Consider the following 23,378-nt stretch of genomic DNA (forward strand, 5'->3'; position numbering starts at 1 on the left):
CTAATGAAAAGAAGTTGTCTGATATGTTTTACAAACAGTTAGAGTTTGTAGTAGTAGCCTTCATATATCTGTTGTAAGTAGGAATCTCTTTCTCTATGCATAAATAAATGTTTGTGCGAGGCCCTGTTGTCATCGTTTGAATTCCGGTCTACGACGCAACTAGCTTGTAGTTGAATAAAATTGAATCAAGAGCACTACAATCAATCATTTCATCCAATCTCAGTTGGAAACGGTTTGTATATTTAAAGATGGCTTAGATGAACATGTTCACTTTGTCTGCTGAAACAATGCATCAGCAATGGTGGCTATTAGGGTTGTACAATAGCTCGATAGTCTACTGCGATAGTCGGTAGTTGTCTTCTCGATATCAATATGTTTAGCCTAATTTTAGCCTATCAAAACATCCGAAACTTATATATCGTTATCGAATAATTAAAAAGAATATAACCCGATAGCTTTGCATATTCAGTCAAACTCTTATAACTTGCCCTGGGATAGCTCGAACACATGGTTAACTCGAACGGATTTGTTTGGTTAGTTCCCATGCAATGATAAATTGCTTTAAATAACTCGGCCTCAGCTTGGTTAACTCAACAGTGTTTTGCCCAACGGCTACTGCGACGGTTGTTATCGCTTTAGAATATCCCTTTATTCCAAGTCATAGAAATAAACCTCAACTTTTAGTAGTTCTTAGACGTCGTTATTACCATCATCGGCAAAATATTTTTGTTAATGACTTTTGTCAAGGTTTGCAAAAAATCAAATTTTACCAAACATCCGCTTAGCGATGGCCCTCCGAAAGCAAGGAAAAGTGAGCTAACCTTTGAATAAACTTAAAGAAAAATCGGCAAACTTGATCTCGGTTAAAACGCTAAAAAGAAAAATATGTATTTTCTTTTGAGCATTTCAACAGCGATCAAGCTTTGCCAATTTTAATCTGAAAACGTCCTGGCAATAACATCACCTCAAACAACGAACCAATCTCAAGTGATAGAAAAATCTCTATACTTTTTGATAAAAACGTTTTAAATTTTACATTAGAAGCATTTAATTTGAAACAAGCCATTTGTGCTTTTGATTTATATTATAGTTTGTATATGTACATGTATCTACTAATAAATAAGTAAATACATGGACTTGTGACAGTGCTCTGATAACTTGAACGCTCTGATAATTCGAACACTTTCGCTCGGTCCCGTGAAGTTCGAGTTATCCATGTTTGACTGTATTTACAGTATAGCCAGGCATTCACTGTACCAATTATTAACCAGTAGTTACTTAAGTTCAATTGAAACACAATTTCAGCAAGCCAGTTGTATACTGACTGGTGACATATAGTATTTGAAGTAATTGGGTTGTGGTTGAGTCAGCCAAGGCTAGTCAACTCGTGCCTATTAGTCATTTCAGATTCGCATGTAGGTTGCTCTCTGACCCTTGATAAGCAGTTCAGTAGAGCTGGCGGTCAGAATTAGGTTTCAAGAATCTGGCCAATTTGCCAGTGAAATTAAAAGGCGCTTTGTTAGCTCAGAAATTGTTAGTCATACAAGACAGCGTCACGAAAGTCCTTAATCTCCACATTTCGGAAACGGCGCAAGTGAGATCATTCGGTCTGGTTACGAAAGCGATGCAATAACAACATCAGTGAGGCAATTGATGAAATTACTAGACTTCCATTGCCAGTTGATAAGACAAAGGATAGAGAAGCGTGATTGATGTATTTGATTCTGTGCTTGACTATCATTGTTCCTCCAAAATGCAGAGATGCTTACCAAGATAACCAGAATGTTCGCTTTAGGTAACTTTACATGGAGCTTACCATCGAGTGTTCTTCCTAAATGCTACAGTTCCAACTGAATACATTCTAACCATCTAATGTAATATGTACCATTGATTTGTAGGTGTCCATGAATCCTAACTGTGGAGCTCACGGCTGGCTAGCAGGAGGGGGTGAGCATGGACTTCTTCATATTATCGACCTGAGAGCTAAGTCTCATCATAAAGCTGGTTTTGAGCAGTAGTCGAAATGGAGAAAATCTGGCCTTGTGTTTTATTTTGATAGTCTCCTGTGTATATAGCTGTTATATTTATTTTCTTGTGTACTGGTATGGGTATTTAGTCTCTCGCTAAACTAATAATTGTGGAAAGTAATATTATTTCATTCATCGTTTTCTATCTCATTCGTGCATTAGCATTGCAATAAATAATCGAGTAATATGATATCCTATTAGCATACTGTTTGACCATTCACTGGGCATGTAAAGAAGTTGTGGCCTCTACTCAACAGATATGAGGGCATGTGATGTGAAGGTTGGCAGTTAATCAATCCATCAGAAGCGTTAGTTCTACTAGCAGGTTTTTAACCAACTTCATGTCTTAGGGGACTTATGTTTTCAGGTTCTGTATTCCTGGGTCGGTACTGGGGTACTGTCTGGTTTGGTGGTGCTATAATTAATTTGGTGGTGCTTGTCCATTTACCCCAAAGTTACACGTTCAAGGCTACCTTCGCATATTTTTGCTATTTATATTAGCTATGAAAAGGTTTTGCATTTCTCAATGCCTCATGCATTGTTTTTGTCAATTGCCAAATTTTTTGTCAAATTTTGTCATAGCCTGTGATAATTGAGCTTTACTAAACCACTCTGAACAGACGCTCTGAACAGATGCCCACACATTGGACCCAGTCTTCATGCCATAATAAGTATGCACGAAGCAAATAAGTACCCTGTATCATTTAGTCTAGTCAACATTAGTTCGGATTTATTGTAAACTCGGCCTGTGATCTGAGAGATCAGTTTTTGGAGTTATGTAAATGTCATGTAACTCAAGCGTATCCACAAAGATCTGAGGTGTCTGTAATGCACGCGGCAGTCACTGTTGGCACACAGCAGTCGCATACCAAAGAGCTAATCAGCTTTCATGAATACCTCATTTTAGCGGCGGCGAGTGTATAACCATACATAATTTATGGCTTCCCACTCAGGTAGCGGACTATCCCTTTCGGGTAGCGGACAACCCATTCGGGTAGCAGACTATCTAATTCCTGAGAACAAGATTCGCAAGTGGGTGACCTGTATGAGAGAAGCAAAGTGGTCCATCTAGCAGCTTTCTAGTTCAGAAGGCAGCTTTCTTGTCAGTTAGTGTCATTGTTCCGCTGCCGATCTCCTCTTTCCAATAGGCTATAAATGCAGTTTATTTCTAATTACTCACAATGCCCATACACCCAGCTTCAGTGAAAACTTACTATGAACACCCATTGTATTTACTATATTTCTACCAATGTACATTGTAATGTTGGAATAAAACATGGAGCAATTTCATACAATCTACTATTTAACTACAAGAATGAGTGACGCTCAGACCTACAGTTCACTCTAAGACTCGGTACGAAATGTTAATAATATGGATTAATATAAGAAGGTTGATGGTATGATAAACTGTAAAACTAGAAATGATGTGAATATTTTTATTACTGGTTTCATAAACAACTCCTGTCACTCACTTGAGGTATCTCATGAGCGATTTGATCACGCATGTTGCGGTGCTTGAAGTTATACATAAATATATGTGGTGCCTGCTACGAAGATGCGTATCAGTATCATAAATGCTGCATGCGCTCTGTAGATAGCATACAGGCACCTGTAAACCGTGAGTTTATTTCTTACCAGCTTTTAGAAAACAACAGAAAACTTTGAGCGTCTTTCTAAAGGTTACGAAAGCTTTCCAGCTCAGCAATTTTCTTGCGATGCAACTGTGATATACTGTGCTATGTTATATGGGTGCACTGATAGCTTCAAATCAGGCTTGGTTTGGAGTGAGCAAATGTTTTACATATTTCTAACGCTGTATGTGCCTCTCCCGTTCCACTTTCTATCATTAGTTGACAATCTGATTAACATTAAATGTACTGGTATATCAGTGAACACTTCCGTTGAATTTTGGTCTTGTCATGGTTGGACGAGTAGTTGATGTCAACTATAGAATGGTGTATGTACTCACATACTCGTGTATTTTGCGAGTTTCTCTATCAGTTGTTTACCTAAAACAGATGTTTGCATTATATGCAAGTAAATTTTATATAAATATTACAAATTCATGCATTCGTGCCCTAACCCACCTTCAGTGAACCATAGCTTTACCAGTGAACTTACTAGCAGACATTCATTCCCTATGTGTACCATTTATAATCTACTGTGTACAGCTTGTAATCTACTATGTGTACCATTTATAATCTACTGTGTGTACTACTTATAATCTACTATGTGTACTACTTATAATCTACTGTGTACAGCTTGTAATCTACTATGTGTACTACTTATAATCTACTATGTGTACTACTTATATTCTATTATGTGTACTACTTGTAATTTACTGTGTGTACTACTTATAATCTACTATGTGTACTACTTATAATCTACAATGTGTACTACTTATAATCTACTATGTGTACTACTTATAATCTACTTTGTGTACTACTTATAATCTACTGTATGTACTACTTATAAGCTACTATGTGTGCCACTTATAATCTACTTTGTGTACTACTTATAATATACTATGTGTACTACTTGTAATTTACTATGTGTACTACTTATCATACCATGCTCTGTTGCCCATTTTTTTCATTTTTCAGTTTCTATAGACAAGACATACAGAATGTAAAAGGACTGTCATACACCCAGAAACCGGAATCACTTTATATTCAAAGTACAGTAGACGCTTGTACAACGTAAATAATCCGTTCCAGGAACATTTACGTTATGGGGAATTTACGTTACATGTATTTTACGTTATACGAACCACATTATACATGTAAGTTGCCTAGTCCGTTCCAAGATCTTTCCAAACTCACTCGTTTGGTCCTACAAAAAAGGAAAAACTAGACATGAATAACATTTTAATCTGTAGGCTGTATGGCAACTGCAGTATTATTGGTTTGCATTGCAACTTTTCTCCTTTTTCTGATCAATCTTACTGGTTTTATAGACCATGGTTGGGGTAATTTTTGCAATAAGTTGATGAGGAGCGCACATCTCCGAAATTCATTTACAACAATTTGCTTGTTTTTCTAAATCTCAAAGTCTATTCTGCAAAGTAAAACTAATAACAAATACATTGTATTTTATACGCCTACAATAAGGCAAAACCAAATAATATTATTACTATAAAAAGAGTGGTACCACCTGTTCATCATCTATCTGTATCCAGGTTATATCATCTATTTGTAATACTCCAACTCATGACATCCACATTGGTGGACAGCCGCTGTAATACCGCTGTAATACCGCTGTAATACCGCTGTAATACCGCTATAATACCGCTGTAATACCGCTGTAATACCGCTATAATACCGTTGTAATACCTGTACCAATCAATTGCCTTGAAGTATTTATTAACAATTTTGCAGCTACCCTATTCTCTGTCTTGTCAACACTTCTGACGATTTATCACGACGAATTATAATGTCACAAAAGTTGTATATATAATAGATATAATGCATACACAAGTATGGGGAGACAAGTAGTACACAAGTATGGGGAGACAAGTAGTACACAAGTATGGTTACCATTCAATTCGAACTTGAGAACTCATTCGGTTTTACACTTTACATTATATGTAATTTTTTATGTATACGAAGCGGAAACTACATAAATTTTCTACGTTATCGGGAATTTACGTTATAGGAAGTATACTTTATAGGAGCGTCTACTGTATATGAAAATATTGAGCTTGCAAAAATCAACGGTCGCACTATGCATGCCGTCAGCTTCTACATGGGCGTAAACAGTATGACTCTCTAAGATTCCCAAGTGGTGTTAGGGAGATCAGCTGTTCACACTTTTATGTCTCTGTAATGGTTAGAATAAAGCCTATAGTCCCTTGAGTCATCTAAGTGAAATGATAAAACAGTAATAGCCAAAGGGATCTAATGTTTTACAGATTCTTTGTCTGAGCATCTTTCATGAGTATTAATTGTAACCATTGACAACTTAGGATAAATAGACCAGGAGCGTTGCACTTGCCTTTCAGTTACAAACAAAGAGCATTTAGATAGGGGTATTTCCGTAATAATTGAATCGCTGATATAACAAAAGTGAGTAGCTACTGGTAGGAAATGCCCGAAGTTGTTGTTGATCTAAAATGAGCCAATCTATTTTATGCGAGGCTTATTAGTCTCGCATATAGGTACCTATAGTGGTGCACCACTATAATAGGTACCTATTATAGTGGTGCGCTACCAGGTACTTATAGTGTGCACTACCAGGTACCTATAATAGTGGTACACTACCAGGTACCTATAGTGGTACACTACCAGGTACCTATAGTAGTACACTACTAGGTACATACTTATAGTGGTACGCTACCTGGTGGCTAAAGTGGTGTGCTACCAGGTAGTTATATATACAGTGCACCCTGACTTACGGTGTCCCCGTTTTACGGTGTTCTGCCTTAAACTGTGTAACAATGTTTCTTCGTCCCCTCGTTACAACATTTTTTTCGCCTTACGACATCAACAAACATATCTCTCGAAATTCAAATTTGGCGGTTGGTGTGCTGAATACGTCGGAATCATGAAAATGCCGATATGCTATTCGCCAGAATTACTTCCATAATGCTTCAAAGATATACCATGCTCGTGCTCTCTTTCTCAGTTCAGCATTCTTCGTGTTTCGTAGATGCTAGATATTACGTGAATGAAACGAAAATTAGTGAGAAGTATGTGAAAATTGATTGTGCATTGTAGCGTTTACTGTAATATTTACTATACACTTTAATTCATTATACGTGTAATAGAACAACAAACGGAAGTGAAGGCAATCGCTGTGGAGACTGCAACAAACACTCTAAACTATTAAATTACTAAATTACGCAGCACACTATATACCATAGACTCATAGACTTACTAGCAGCACACTATATACCATAGACTCATAGACTTACTAGCAGCACACTATATACCATAGACTCATAGACTTACTAGCAGCACACTATATACCATAGACTCATAGACTTACTAGCAGCACACTATATACCATAGACTCATAGACTTACTAGCAGTATCGATGTTTATATTGTTTTTGCTTAAATAAATATTCCTGGACTGGCGCAGGCGAGAGGGGTTGTACAAAGTTTGTTTTAATCACGATATCGTATGACATCAATATAAACATTATTCGTTGCTGATCAATATCGAGTTTATCACCTATTATCATGGATTATTACCATTTTTTTTGCTATTCATGAGTGATGGCTCACACTGCCGTTGAACTAATAATATAATTCTCTTGTTAGTTTACCAATCACCAATTTTGTGCCAGTTGCTATTAACGCCTGTGGCCAAATGTATTCCTTTCACTGGTGGCAGCGATGGAATTTTAATATATTAAAATTTGAACCTGTTAACAATACAGACCTTGGCTTCCGAAAGTGCAAACAACTCCTGGACTACCTTAAACTACAAGCAGAAATAAACACGCAACCTAAAGGCCAACAGATAATAGGCCCCAATTTATGGCCGCTCATCAGATGTATTCGAGTTCCTGGAAAACTTCAAAAAGATATCCAGGCACAACAAATGGGATGAGGAAGAAATGAACCTACATTTTAAACTGGCACTATTAAGGCGACCCTGCAAAGGGTTGCCCTACAGCTACCAAAAATGAAAAACAACTAATAGAAAAATACGGAATTAAAGAAAGACAAGCGCATCGATAACAAAAATTTTTTTGGCACGGTGAGGGTATGTACCATAAAACGTCTATTTGAACACCATGGTGCTCTATTTTTCAAGCCTTCCTCTATAGTAGGGGTCAATTGGAGGTGACGTTCAAGTAGAGGCTGGCGTTGGATTTCCGAAATAGCTCGTCAGATTTTCGGGAAGATCAATTTAAATCTTATACGAGCGAAGCAAATTTCGCTTATATTTTGTACTCTCCTTTGGGCGGCGCGACATTAAACCTTTTGGATGCAATAAATCGCTAACTTACCTTAAACTTGTCAAAGATCTTTAAATAAATATGCATTGGGAAGCCAAGAAATATTTCTACCAGTTGACATCTATTGCTTTCAATTAATCTGCGATGGTCTTATAGCCTGTGTCCCGCTTTGCAATTTGCTGGAGCTCAATTTTTTAATGAAAGTATGCCTTCAAATTTCATTCTTAATTTGAAGGCATTCTTTCATTTTATAACAATATTTAACAAGGTTGCATTAAAGCTCATTTGAACTCATTGATATGTTTGCTACAAATTGCAGTCAAAACGGAATTTTTATGTGCAATAGAAGAGGCGTTTTGAGCATCGATCCATTGTAAGCCGAGTTTAGATGAACACAAGGTTGCCATCAATTAATATGCTATAAATGTGCAAACTTATAAGTTGTATAATGATAATCTATTAAATGTTACAAATATATATATTCAAGAATAAGTCACATAAACGAACCATACTTGTAATACATGCAGAAACAAAAAGTTACCATTTTTGAAACAAAAATATTTGCATCATTTGCTCGGCCAGTTGCGTTTTTATTGTTACTTTTGATGGAGCAAACATTTTCTGGATGATCAATACCTTCCACAATGTCTTCTGATCTCAATTTTTCTTCTGCACTACTGAACTAGTCAATATTCACCCCTAAACAATTTTTTCAATACACATTTTGCACAAATAATGAAAAACTTTTAGCCGCCAAGTACAACTTTTAGCCTTAAACTAGTCATTCATATACTATCATAAATCTAAACTGTTTTTCACGTATCCAAACTGCGTTGAACAAGGAATTATTATAATCCTAACACAGTCATTAATTATTTCTATGGTGTTGCTTTCCAAGTTTTACCGAATGAAACAAAAACCCTTGGAGTTGGAAAATCGACTTTGATATGAACAGAAACAACAAAATAATCTGTTGTTATTGATATAACCAGCTCATTATTAGTACAATTGTGTGAGCATGTTTCTACTGATCACTTGCTATTATGGGTTCATAAAAATCAAAGAACGTCTAAATGGCTGTCAAATGAAGTTGGCGTTCAATCAAAGGGTGGCGCTCTATTTTGAACCCTTCTCCTATAATGGCGTTCAAGTAAAAGTGGTTTTACTGGTTTTACTGTATGCATTCACCAGCCAACTTCAGAAAGTCATAAGAAGTGCCCACCTGACGTTGAATGAATAGGAAAATGAAGTATTGTCGATAAAAGAGTTTTTGGTTTACTACCATCCAACCAACCTGTTACATTGGTGATGACCATGGAACCACCAAAAAGCATATAGGAGATACATGATAAACTAAAGATGTTCAACCAGAGCAGTCCGAGATTCTGCACATTGACATTGCGAAGGAAGACAACCCCAAAGCACAGGAAAGAAACATCACCACAAGTAATGTACATGTATGAAGAATTTATGCAAACCCAGTTACAAACCAGAGGGGCGCTAAAGTAGGTGGTGTCAATGGTGAATCAGCTCCACCAAAAGTCAGGAAATTCGGAAGCAATAAGAACGGGAAAACCGAGGAGGGAAGTAAGGCATTGTTGGCAGTGCAACTGAGTTGAGCATCTGGCGAGATATTGCTACCTGCCACCCCACCATCATACCATAAGCCAAACCAGAGGCCGGAAACAGAATACACCCAAAGTTAAGTCCAAGAAACTCTGGAAAGCAACAATTGCGTCTGGGAATCAACCAAGCATCAAACACTCGGGCCTGCTAGAAACTGCCATTCTATTAGATAGCGATTGCTCAAAGTCCATATCACCAACCTAGTACAAATTATTTAACCAAGTCAGAAGTAAACACATAATCTCGCTCAAGTCTGTACGATACCAAGGTGTCCTAGCTGATGGCAGCACACTCCCTCTGGAAGGAGAACCCTATGTGACCAACAGACTAGGCCAACAATCATTTGCACACCAATTTTTCGTTCCAAATTTAGAAAAAAATATTCTATTAAACATATACTTCCTCACTGATCAAGGGTGTCACATTGACTTTAAGAAAGCTCAGCTGTACATAAACAGTGAAACAATGAAATGTTGCGACCAGTATGGGAGTTCATTACAGGTCGGGGTCCAGACATTGGATATAAATGAAATACCCCTATTCTCAAAAATAATGATTCCGGGACACCTGAACCAAGGGTGTAACGGAAAACTAACTCTTATCGAAGACAAGGACACCAACCCACAACTCAGGATAGCCTCATCTGTACCCCGCCACAAAATGGGCAACTCTGGGTTCGGGTATGTAATTTAGCAGTTAATATCATTGAAATACTCATGGTAAAGCTATCGCCACACGCTAGCAGGCTAAGAGCAATAGAACCAGTCACGTCCAAAGAAACTAACAAAAAACTACCCACCACCCTGGAAGAGTGGTGGAAAAAGGTAGTCCGGAAAAGTGGATTAAAAGGGAAAGAAAGACCAGTACAAAGCCCGGCAGATGCTGACACGTCACCAAGACATGTTCGGCTCCTCAAAATTTGACCTAAGTGAGAATAACATGACAGTCACGCTATACGATTTGTCGAGGGGCACAACCCATTGAAAAGCGCCCATACAGACATGGGCTGGCGCAAGAAGAAGAGATTGAGTGACAAGTAAAGGAGCTTAAGCAACAGGGCCTAATTACTGAAGGAAAGGGAGCATATAGCTTGCCAGTGGTGTTAGTACAGGAAAAAGGCGATAGCTGGCGCTTCTGTGTAGGCTATAGAAAACTCAACGAGGTGACTTAGAAAGATGCTTACCCATCGCCAAGGATAGATGACAGCCTCGATACACTGCGCCACAGCACTATCTTCAGTACCCTGGACCTTGCTAATGGCTACTGGCAAGTTGAGCTGGGCAAGGCCACCAAAGAGAAGGCTACTATCATGATTTGCTCTGAGCTCTACAAATGGGAAGTGTTACTCTTTGGCTTAACTTCGGCTCCTACATTCGGGAGGCTGATAAAAACAATCCTCAGAGGCCTGCACTGGCAGACCGTATTAATCTATCTAAACAACATCAATGTTTTTGCTCCAGACATTTACACTCACAAACAATTATTGGAAGAAGTCTTCTCATGGTTAAGGGCGGCTCATCGAAAATTGAAGCTCGAAAAATGTGCCCTATTCACAAACCGAGTCAAATTCTTGAGACACACGGTGAGTGGCAAGAGGGCAAAAACTGTCGACGATAAAATCACCGCCATAAACAGCTGGTCTCGCCCGAACGTAAGCAGGGTCTCTGGTTCATTCTTTGGCACCTGTTATACCAACGGTTTATTCAAGGATATTCTGAGATTGTCCCACCACTGATGTAGATGAGTTCTAAAAACAAGCCATTTGGCTAGAATGAGGAATGTTAGTCGGCATTTGACCCTCAGACAAAAACTGCATCAATTCTGGCTTATCCAGATTATACAAACACATTCATACAGGACACCGACGCCAGTGCGGTCGGCCTTGGAGTTATATTGTCCCAACAACAAGGGGAAAGAGGGCGTTTTGGCGTACTTCTCCAAGATGATGTATGCAAAAGAACGTAATTATTGCATCACCCGGCAAGAATTATTGGCGATAATTAAGGCATGCTACACATTAAACCTCAGTTGTACGGACAACATTTTGTGGTTCAAATAGACCACACACTTTTTGCCCCGTTGCTGCGAATAGCCTACTTTCAAGGTCAACTGGCTAGGTAGATGGCGATTTTGGCTCCTTATTATTTCTCGATTGAATACCGAAAAGAGAGAGTTGTTACCGAAAAAGATTGAATACCAAAACAGAGAGAGTTCATAACAACGTTGACGGGCTCAGCTGACAAGTGTGCAAGGACTGCCGCCAATGCGCCCGCATTGCTTACACAGATCATTGTATGGAAGACGTCAATCAACCCGAAGCTTCTCCCAAGAAATCATACCGCACACCGTAGCAGATTTGCCACACGAACTTGTACCCTGAACATTGTGGGAAGCCTATTTAGAAACCTCGACATCGGGAAATCATGGTGTCAGAGACCAAGATCGTTTGGTCCCAAGTATGGCACTGTTCCTCTAAGCTGCCCACACTTTTCATACCCTGGCAACAGAGCCAACATTCTCGGAGAGATCTAGCTTTTTGTTCTAAATCTACCAAACCACCTTTTACTGCCGAAAAATACTCTGCTCGGCAGCACACTGAAGGCGATGCGAATTGGAACAAAGCGCAAATTCCGAACGTAGCTTTAGAGTGTTGAACTTAGAGTGAGTCATTCGCTTCTGAGTACCTCGACAGAAAAAAAACTCGTTCGCCAAGAGCGAGTACCTAGAAGGTCAAACCTCGGCCAGCGACAACTCGAGGACCCTAATTTGAGACTGATAATACAAGTAATTCAGAAACAAGAGGGACTAGACACCAGAGTCATGATTCAAAACTGCTTTGCTCTGGCGACTGAGAACGCATTTAAGCCTCAAAGCCCTTGAGGAACTACAGATCATAGGAGCTGGTAAACAATGGAGGATAAGTTGTCCAGATAATCAACCCAAGTCATTGATAGAGTCTACTCATCAGGAGGCGCATGTTGGTGCCAACAAGGTTATAGCCCGGTCAGTCGGTGGGTTCGATTATGCAAAGATTGTCAGTGTGCCAAAGGAACCAGTCAAACGCGGAACAGAGCGGACAACTGTTTATACACAGGCCATCCTTGTCAACTCTTAACCATTGGCCTGTGCAGATCGCTGCCTACTATCGAGAATAGAAACATTTTAATTTTAGTGCCCACTGACCGTTTTACTTGATGGAGTGATGCGATACTACGATTCCTACGATACTGTGATTACCGCCACTACCTGGTGGGAAGTCTCAATTGCCTGAGTACTGGACAAACGCGTCTTGGCGTATTTCAGTATACCTGAAGCCATACATTGCAACCAGAGAGCACAATTCCAATCGGAACTGTTCTAAGCATGCTGTGAACTCTGCATTTTTCTTACTATTCATGAGGGACAACTTATACTGTCATTGAAATAATAATACATTTCTCTCGTTAGTTTACCAATCAATGACTATGCTTGATCGCAAATCTCCGTGCCAGTTGCTATTTACATCTGTGGTTAGCCATAGGTTTTAGGATTAATAATGACGTTAAAGGAAGAAGTAAGAAAATGATTCCTGTGCAATGAAGCTAGAGTTACTAGGTTAACTATAAGGTAACATAGTTACTAAAGTTAATATACTATTTTGTTATCAACTTTTAATATATGCAGTACATATATAAAATTTTGCTGTTTTTACCAGGGGTCTTTGCATTAGATAACTACTATGCGTTTCTATACCGCCCTATACGACATTTTCGCCTTACAATGCTAACACCTAACGCCTAATGTCATATTTAGCAGGTTCCACAGTTTTAGGAATGGATCAACACCTCTCCTCATAGCTACCTTATGTTGGCTTCTCGCTAGATTCTCCTGTGTAGACTATACTACTACTACTACTGCTTATACTACTGTTTATCACTATGTTTCCATGGTGCGTATGATGAGCAAATTTGCGACAATCCACAAGTTAACCGCATCATAGCAATGACATAAATCTGCAAGCTAAGCGAATTTCGCGATTCGCAAATTTTTATTGAATCCATCGTGCTTGCGAATGATGAAAACGGCACTTGCGAATCATGCACAATAAAATAGCGCTGACTATTCCATTTTAAACATTTTCACGCTTCAGTCATTTTTATTCCAATTTGTTTGCAGTCTCAATGCGCCAATGTTCCGAACGATTGCTGCTAAGCTTAGCGTGACAAGACCCGTAGTTATTTATGGAGTCATTAATTATTTTAATACTTGACCTATAATGTCAAGCGCTGGCGTTAAATGCGCATCATGCAGATGTTCATTGAGACGCTCGGTTGTAAAGTAACTCAACTTGCTTGCAGCCCCAAATGCGTATCATGTGAGTCATGGAAACATAGTGATTGTAGCTGGTATATTAAATACTGGTCCATTACTCTCAAGACATGATGTCATCCCGTTTCCAACAGTCATGATTGGTCAAAATGTCGTACTTGATCGCAGGGGACATGACATCTTCTGATATTTTACTTCATCACAACAAGCGTGACGTTTTGTTATATTGTGACAACATAAGCCTTGAGTATGTGAAGTCAAAATACGGAAAGAGTGAAAGGAGTGTAGTTATTGGCAATAGAGTTATCACAACAGCCCTTCCAAAGATCACTGCAAAAAAGTTTGTTGGCTAGATACAGTCTTGTATATATACATCAACTGAGTAAACATAGTAGGGTGCCAGAACTCGACACAAATATAAAAACTGAAGCTGCTAAATGGCTATTAAACGAATTTTTTTGAGATCCGGATTAAAGAATTCCTCGCTTTGCAGCAGTGTGTGGGTTTAGTTACATAATAGACGGAATAATAACAAGATAGTTGTAACTATAACATTCCTAATGTTTGCCTCAATGTTATTGACTGCTGTGAAAGCATTTCACAACCCATTATAAGCATGGCTATTATATCTGCCTATATTCATTCTTGGCTGCGTGTATACTAGAGGGCAATCAGCTGATCTCCTGTTGGTCTCTCTGGCTGCCTAAATGTAGGGTTCTAGAACAACTACGTGTATTACTGATAAAAAAATAACACCGACAACTGCCCTTTTCTTAAATAATAAATTTAAAAAATAATTCTGTTGCATTCTTTTTCTCTGCATATTCTCTAGTATGCACATGCTCTGATATTCATATGTTCTTGTATTCATATGTTATTGTATTCATATATTCTTGTATTCATATATTCTTGTATTCATACGTTCTTGTATTCATACGTTCTTGTATTCATACGTTCTTGTATTCATACGTTCTTGTATTCATACGTTCTTGTATTCATACGTTCTTGTATTCATACGTTCTTGTATTCATAATTATGTTCTTGTATTCATATGTTCTTGTATTCATATGTTCTTGTATTCATATGTTCTTGTATTCATATGTTCTTGTATTCATATGTTCTTGTATTCATATGTTCTTGTATTCATATGTTCTCATGTTTGTACATATATATCCTATGGACTTGGATAGAAAGATAGCTTAACCCTTTTGCGGGCATAGCGACATTATTGTTGTTTTGCGAGACCGACGATAATGGCTAGAGCGACTATTATGTCGCCACACGAACATTTTTTATAAATTGATTTCTGGGTTGGCTTATTGCCTTTTTTGCTTAATTTTTTACCGATAGTAAACTACAACAGATTGGTCTCAGCTAAGTAACCAAAAAATAAGCCGTTTTGCAATACTGAACGAACGAAAAATCCGAAATAAAAACGTATTCAAATAAAATTGGGAATTTTGTTTGTAGCTTGTTTATGCTTTTGTTTCTGCTTTCTGAAGGTTTTTCCAGAGTGCAACAACTTCCTTTTACTGTCATGGCGTCCTTCAAAGGCTCTAGGCAAAGGCAAGTCTATAGAAGAACAAGAGTAAGCACATACTGTCAAAACTGTCATCTGCCTCTGCCGCTTCCAGAAGTATCATAGCTAGAGAAACAGTTATATGAATAATTGACTTGAAACATGTTTATTGGTATTTACCTGTATCAGAAACAAATAATACACGTGTACAATATCATAAATAAGAGTGTATCGAGGATTTTTGTTCAATCGATTTGTGAAAAATTAATTTACCTAGGCGGTCTCCAATAGCCCAAAAAACTTGCCTGTTAAAAGGTTAATTTTATCTATTAGTCACTTGAACTTGCGTTTGTTTGTTTCTGAAACACCTCTTAATGTTTTGCACATAAATTCCTCATTTGATCAAGGGTTTTAGGGAGCTTTCAAAGTCCCTATGGGCCCTGAGGAAAGCGTGTGACAAAGCATGGAAAAGCATCCATGACTTAATGGCGTACGGATAAGAATTCATTTATTCTAACCCTTATCCACCAACTTGGAGTTATCCTCCATGTGATACTTTGAAAAATTACGACCTACAACAGTAATTATAAGTATTCTATCGTTGACCTGCAAACCAATTCAACTGCTCATTAACAGCCTGTGTCTACCTCTTTGTATTGCTCCAACTTGTAGGGAATCTGAAAACGCCCTTATCAACTAGACAAGGAGTCTTTACTAGACTAAATTGGCTAGTTATGCCTGATTCAGACCAATATTTTTGAATAAACCTGCGACCCGCAAGACAAGGCTTTCTTGGTGTGGCACAGGATTAAGTTGTGTCATCCTGTGTTTCCATAGCTATCTGGTTCACATCAATCAAACACCTGCATAAGCTTGCATAGCAGTTGCCAGCGTACACATACATCCGTCTGAACCAGGCATAGACTCTGTCTGAACTATAGCATTCCAGTTCGACCTCTATCTGACAGTCTTAATCACCTAGAAGTTCCAGCGTCGTGTCCAATCACTGACAACAGGCACTAGGTAAGAATAATTTAATTAATAGCTAAAGTGGTGATTAACAGTTGCACTTGGAAGGCTCCATGGCAACTCTTTGGTAGGTGACATAGCCAATTATTCAGCGAATGTAGGAGTTCCACTCGGCAGACACGAGCTGGCATATGCCTCTTTCTGTGAATTAGCATACATTTCTCTAGATTGGCAGTTTCTTAATACAGCCTCACTTTATGCAAAGCATGGAAATTTTTGAACTCTATTCTCCGTAGTTTGACGAATGAGATTTGCCGCTATTTTGATGAATTTGGGCAAATAATTAGTTCAGATAGGACTGTACAATGTCGGCCAACCAGAGCTGCTGCAACATTCTAAGGACTGTTGTATGTCTAAAGGTAATGGAAGATTGTTAACCGCCTTTAGTCAGCTGTGGAATATTGTTAAAGGTTGACTTGCAACAAAATTCACATTACAGTTATTTGGTATCAAAAGATTCACCATGTCTTACTCTGTTTTGTTGTAAGTGCCAAATATGTGGAAATGTGATTACAAGCTCTTAAAAGCTCAAAAACAAAAAGCCGCCGTAGATTGGAATCTCTTTATTTCGATGACGTAACCACGGAATTTGGTTATCGTCTTGTCACGTATGTTCTCACATGAATTGAAAGGCCAATACAAAGCTCAATATAAAACTTATCGTAGTACTAGTTTATGACAAACATTTCGGGTTTTACCGAAGACCCGTATCAAATATAGATGCCCGCTACTTCACAGTTTTGATTCGGCATTATTCAATCGTCAAGTCGTAATCTGATCATGTGATACAATACTTCGCAAATAATTTTTGCAGCACTTTTCGATTATCTCAAGTGACCAACAGGCTCCTCATGATTAGCAGACAATGATATGTACTCCTTCCAGCTAAGGTTAAAAAGTTTAACGATTTTTTTACGGTAAGTTATAAGATATCATTGCTAAAAGTGACAGCATTACAATGACGATAAAACAGACGCGTAAGAACAATAGACATAGTTTTATTGAATGCGTGAAGTATATTTGTGAAAATATTTCGACAAATAAGATTGCAAGAAAGTGTAAACAGAAACCATCCCTCACAACTACATCACATTTCAGCCGTTTTGGAAAGGAATCCAAACTACAGCGGTCTCATGTGGCTGCGATTTTCTGTTCGTTTTTTAGCTTTTAAGAGCTTGTAATCACATTTCCACATATTTGGCACTTACAACACAACAGAGTAAGACATGGTGAATCTTTTCATATCAAATAACTGTAATGTGAATTTTGTTGTAAGTCAACCTTTAACTGTCTTTGGTTATCTGTTAATATTGTTGCCAAACTACTGGATAATGGAGAGATTATAACATAGCCCTAATTTAAAGTAAAATGAGATAGCACGCTCGATATACCCTTGATATACAAAGTTCAAGCAAATGACCCGAAAACTGTAAACAAACCAGACAAAGAAGTCAGGCTCTCATCTCCCCATAGGCCATTCAAATGCCTGTATATTATACTTTGTTCATTATAAGCAAAGGTACTCAATTGTCAAGGACCGCTTTCGTTATCTAAACCGCATCTCTGGCCCCCTTGTCATGTCCTTTGTCTTAGATCTGAGGAAGCGAATGCTAGCGTCTGCTGCCCATCTGCCACGGCCAGAGATGCCATAAGCTTGTATATCTAATGACTGAGCCACATCAGTATATGAATACGCTAGTTAATCATTCAGTCTATTTTTTTGTCATTAACTGAATGAGTCATAGCAGGGGCAGATAAAGGCGCAGAGTGCATCGAGCAAGGTCACTTCCTCCCAAATTAGGCATCACACTTGCTTTTGATAATGAACTCTGTTGCCAACAATGGATAAACACTGATAATCCAGATGAAAATGTCATATAACTTGACTTGTAGCCTTCTTGTTATGTCGTGCAAATAAGGTTATTTTAAGGTTACATATCTAGCCAACACACTCCGCTCTCCTTCTACCCTCACCCTTTACACCCATGATGATCATATTCCCTCGTTTATAAGCTCTCAAAACATTTCCAGACGCTGTTGATAGCTCAAAATATACAATCGCCTCCTTATGGTTTATTTAGTTTGAACATGTCACATCTACGAATATATATATTTCTCATAGTGTGCCTGTATGCATGCATTCCGACCATAGCTATTAAAATCCATACAGATGATAATTTGAACTCTGACTCTACCTTTCACTAGTCCAACGCCCTACCCATTAGGCTACAGATGAGTTGGTAGCTTGCCGATATAAGTCACTATATGATAGCACATACCCAATGGCTTTGCATACTACGCAGGGTCATAGCATAACGTCACGAGAAGCTGTTGGCTCTCATTATTAAGCGTACTCAGTCTTCCATTGGCCATGTGCCAGACTAATAGCAAGTGGCAGGGTACAAGTGGCAAGTATAACTCTGTTCTACAATATTTTATTACAACAGCATTACTCAAGTCTGCACACTTTCCTAGGCAACAACTTTTGCAATCGGTGCGGTCATTATTTTGTAGCTGTTTAACACGTAACATCAAAAAATTTGACAATACTCGATTGGCGCTTACAATATAGATGCACATCGATTAGCCAACAATGAATTTTTGTAACACAATTCAATCCAGCCTAAGACAAACCAACTGTTGCAATAATACTACATGTCAATGGAAATTTTGATGACATTCAACAGCTTTTTATTATTTTTAATGCATATAATATTTGCAACATGTACACGCAGATTGTATATTCTTATTGTAGGTTTATTGCACCTACCACTTGAGTGATAGTACAGGTGAACCTCATAGCAAGTTTGTTAAACTAAATGTGTTATGCCATGTTAAAATTATAAATATCATCACATGTGGGAAGCATGCATTTGCAAACCAAGTAATTATAATATGTACTTGGTTAATATCATCATCTGTTATTAATTTTTATGATACTACCTTTTACATTATTCTCAAAATATATTACCAATCTTGTCATTTAATGAAGTAGATCACTTTCTTATGAATATGTACATTTGGCTAGTGAGTACAACCACCACAAATATTATTTCAATGTTTATGAAAATTAGTACTAGTGTGACTCTTTCTCAAGCGCAAATTGATAGCAATAACGCACAAACATTGTTTAAGTTAGCCAGAAACTAGTTTTGCCTGCTGAAAACAATTTCATCTACAAAAACTTATGCAAAAACTTTTTTAGTTTTTAGATAATAAAAACTTTTGCAAACCTTTTAACTAGTTTTACCAGCAGATGCCATGGCTGCATGCATTGCATAACTGCATTCATAAGCCTGTAAATCTTGCTAGCTAGTTATTCCAGCATAATACCAGCCCTAATCACTCAACATTCTGCTTGCATAACTAGTTTAATGGGATTATTGAGGATTAGGTTTTACTTTGATTATTCAAAATAAATAGGAACATTCTTTGTCTTGTAATACATGTCTGTTGTAAAAATTAGCTCAGTTGATTAAAAACTCTAGGGTGGCGAGCGAAAAAACTAAAATTTCGTCTGATAACTAGTTTTACCAACATGGGGCAGTACTCTCATTACTTCTCATTGCTTATAAGCTGATTTTTATTACCCGGGGAAACGCCGGATAGCACAGCTAGTATGTACATATAAATTGACCAACTGGTAAGACATTCTACCACCTAGCCTTCAGAAACATTTTGCCTGTTCTACGCTTTGGAGTTGTAATTTAAACCGATTCCTTGCTATGCTACTTTGCCTACTCGACTACAATTTGAAAACTTCAAATGGGCTCAGGAGCATCTGCCAGCTACATAAAAATTGAAAACTAAACAGTTACGATTTCTTCATCTGTCATCGTATGGTGGTTCTTTAATAGCTGCACAAAAAAGCACGGAGCGGCTTGTATAATCCCTAACAAAGGCTGGTGAGATTGTGGCAACAGTCAGTAACCCTGGTAACAATGGCAGGAACAATAGGCAGAAACAGCTTACTATACAACATTTTCAACAACTCTGATTTATTGGGTTTGTCTGGCCAGTCATTGGGAAGAGAGTAGACTTAGAGAGACAAAGGGTTGAAATATGTGAAACGCTATTGCCTAAACAGGACAGGTATTGATTGGTACATCGGCATAAAATGTTGCCTTGGTACCTGATAGGATTATAGTTATCTTATACAACCTTAACAATTGGTGGATTAGAGTATTTACTGATTGTATGGCGGTATCAGATTACATCTTTTGCAAGTTGGTCTAGGTTTATTACATAAGTTATTTGTATATTTTACTTGGGGCAACCATCTTATTTCAATCGTACAACTCGCAGCCATTTATTGCAAGTCTATATATTGTCACTACTGAAGCCCGTTGGCCTTACTTATTAAGTTGAGCGTGTAATAGCATGAGAACTGAACATGGGCGATGTAACATACGCATCATCGCATCACTTACTTCCTGCCCTAAGTCTTGGTATTTACATAAAGGAGTCTATAAGGAAGCAAAATATCAAAGTGCAAGCTGAAATTTGTTTTGAACCAAGAGTCAATCACTTCTGTTATTCAGCATTCTGTCTCTTCACGTACCTTTACTTACCTTTTCTCCTTTCACTTACCTTTACTTACATTTACTTACTACCTTCACTTACCTTAACTCCCTTCACTTACCTTAACTCCCTTCACTTACCTTAACTCCCTTCACTTACCTTAATTTCCTTCACTTACCTTTACTTACCTTCCCTTACCTTTAATTTGTTTTGAACCAAGAGTCAATCACTTCTGTTATTCAGCATTCTGTCTCTTCACTTACCTTTACTTACCTTTTCTCTTTTCACTTACCTTTACTTACATTTACTTACCTTCACTTACCTTAACTCCCTTCACTTACCGTAACTCCCTTCACTTACCTTAATTTCCTTCACTTACCTTTACTTACCTTTACTTACCTTCACTTACCTTTACTTACCTTCACTTACCTTTAAAACTGTGTTAATTTAGATTAATGCTTGTATTTTAATGATAAGTTTGCTGGATCAGTTGGGCTGCCGTCTCCTTGTTAGCAAATAAGCTAAATATTGCTCCTATATTCTGATTCAAGAAAACTGCAGATGTTGTGATTAATGAAGTTACATCCAAATTCCAACATTTTTCAACTGATCTCTTGAAGCTTTCAAACATACGAATAAAATATGTGCAATTGGCTACTTTTAGCTGTTGTAAGTCAGTCAGTTATTTGTCAGTGCCAAATGCTCCCATGAGTTGATATTGAGCCAAACATCTTGAATATATGATGAGCAGATATGCCAGGGAATGGTCTATCAACCTAGAATTTCTTGAACTAGGGTAGCATACATAAAAGGGAGGGATGGTCGATGCATGGTGAACATGATCTGTATACGGAATCTCATCACTCGCTTTACTCAATCAGCCTATTAGATTCACAAAAATAATATCACATGAGACATAGTGAGACATTTTAAAACAATAATATCAGTCTAATCTTAATATTACTTCTAACACAAGTAAGACTGAATGTGATTGTTGAATGTTTTGGGTTGCATAATTCTTTCTGTTACACCCTGACACCAGTACACCTCGCTCGCATAGCGCTTGCATAGCGTGTAGAATAGTAGAGTAGGCCTACTGTGCGTTATACTAGTTGTAAAACCTTTATATGGGATGCTAGTCATAGTGCATTGCTGCCATCTGTTATCAGATATATATGTATGCTGTATATACCCAATTGGGTAGCTATCATATATGCCATCAGGCAGCCTATGGGCATATATATGCGCAGTGTAACATAGTTTTGTTCTTATGTAGGCCTACTATCTTTGGCCTCTTTGACTCATTATTTCTTTTTATAAGTCTTGCGCGCGTATAGCAACGGGACTCTAAGCAAATGTAGTGCGTAGTGCTTAGTGCGGAATGCATAATTCATAGTCTGTAGTGCATAGAGTATAATGACAGAATTAGCAGATATGTGAAACATAATGACAGAATTAGCAGCTACAAGAAACATTACCCATGGACACTCTTCGGTTGTGATCAAAGCTGCAGTTTTTGGTGCATTCTGACAATTTTATGTTGTTTTTATCTTTGCACTTATTTACTTACAATTAGTGAACAAAAACCAAAGAATATTGCGTCGTAAACAGTAAGCATCACTGACATTGTTGGCAGCAATCCTATTTTATGCCAAAAAAATCGAAATTGGTCAAAACCGTTCATGAAACTCAACAAGCATTCTATATAGCTGGTAATGTACATTTGATTATATAGCTGTGATATAGTTTGGCAATGATATGTTTACAATGGGCTTACTCCGGTGTCTTTTCTTGGCGGGTCAGCATGAAGGTCAGCAAGACGGCTTAGTGTTTTTGCCTCTCATTCTACATGTTTTTCTGCATGCTCAGTGCCTGTAATCGCTTGTGAAAACACGATAGACTCCTTATCAGCATATGATAGATACATGGAACCTTCTACCCTAGCCAGTGCTCTGACAATAGTAATTGTGCTTTGTGCCTGTGCTCTGAGTCTACTGGGAAATAACTGGTTAATTTGCTTGTTTGTTTGTTAAATATATGAGGATGACAAAGTGGACCGCGCAGGGTAAACAAGGTCAAGTTGTTAGAGTGTGCTCATGAGGCTTGATAGCCATAATTCTCTTAAGCCTGGTTCCCATATACGCGCAACACCGGTGACAGGATCGCAGGGCTATCTGCGGTGAATTGAGAACTTTCGCGCCGAGTACCGCTGGTAGTTGCTCGCGGTCAACGCAAAAGTTCAACGCTTCTCAACTTTCGCAAGGAGTTGCAGGCAAAGCCTTACCGAAATGCACTGTACATGTGAACGTCAGCACTTTCGAAACAGCATGACGAGTGGCCATTTTTATGCGATCATCAGCGACGCAGCTTTATGTGAACATAAACCGCTGAGCCTAGCATCGCAAATAATATGCTGTGTGAGATGACTGCCGAGGGGGGTG

The 23,378-nt window shown here is 38.1% G+C and overlaps 1 protein-coding gene across 1 annotated transcript in view; it reads left to right on the forward strand.

Annotated features, from left to right (window-relative positions):
• LOC137390594 (serine-rich adhesin for platelets-like) overlaps window positions 1-5,185 on the forward strand; it is a 90,599-nt gene extending 85,414 nt beyond the window's left edge. Inside the window, exons 23-24 of the mRNA XM_068076923.1 lie at window positions 1,899-1,947; window positions 4,631-5,185. Coding sequence (XP_067933024.1) covers window positions 1,899-1,947; window positions 4,631-4,659 — 78 coding nt within the window. The 3' untranslated portion in view covers window positions 4,660-5,185. The remainder of the gene's footprint in view (window positions 1-1,898; window positions 1,948-4,630) is intronic.
• The last annotated feature ends 18,193 nt before the right edge of the window (window positions 5,186-23,378 follow it).

Source organism: Watersipora subatra, chromosome 3, assembly GCF_963576615.1.
Source record: "Watersipora subatra chromosome 3, tzWatSuba1.1, whole genome shotgun sequence".
Classification (NCBI taxonomy): Eukaryota; Metazoa; Bryozoa; class Gymnolaemata; order Cheilostomatida; family Watersiporidae; genus Watersipora; species Watersipora subatra.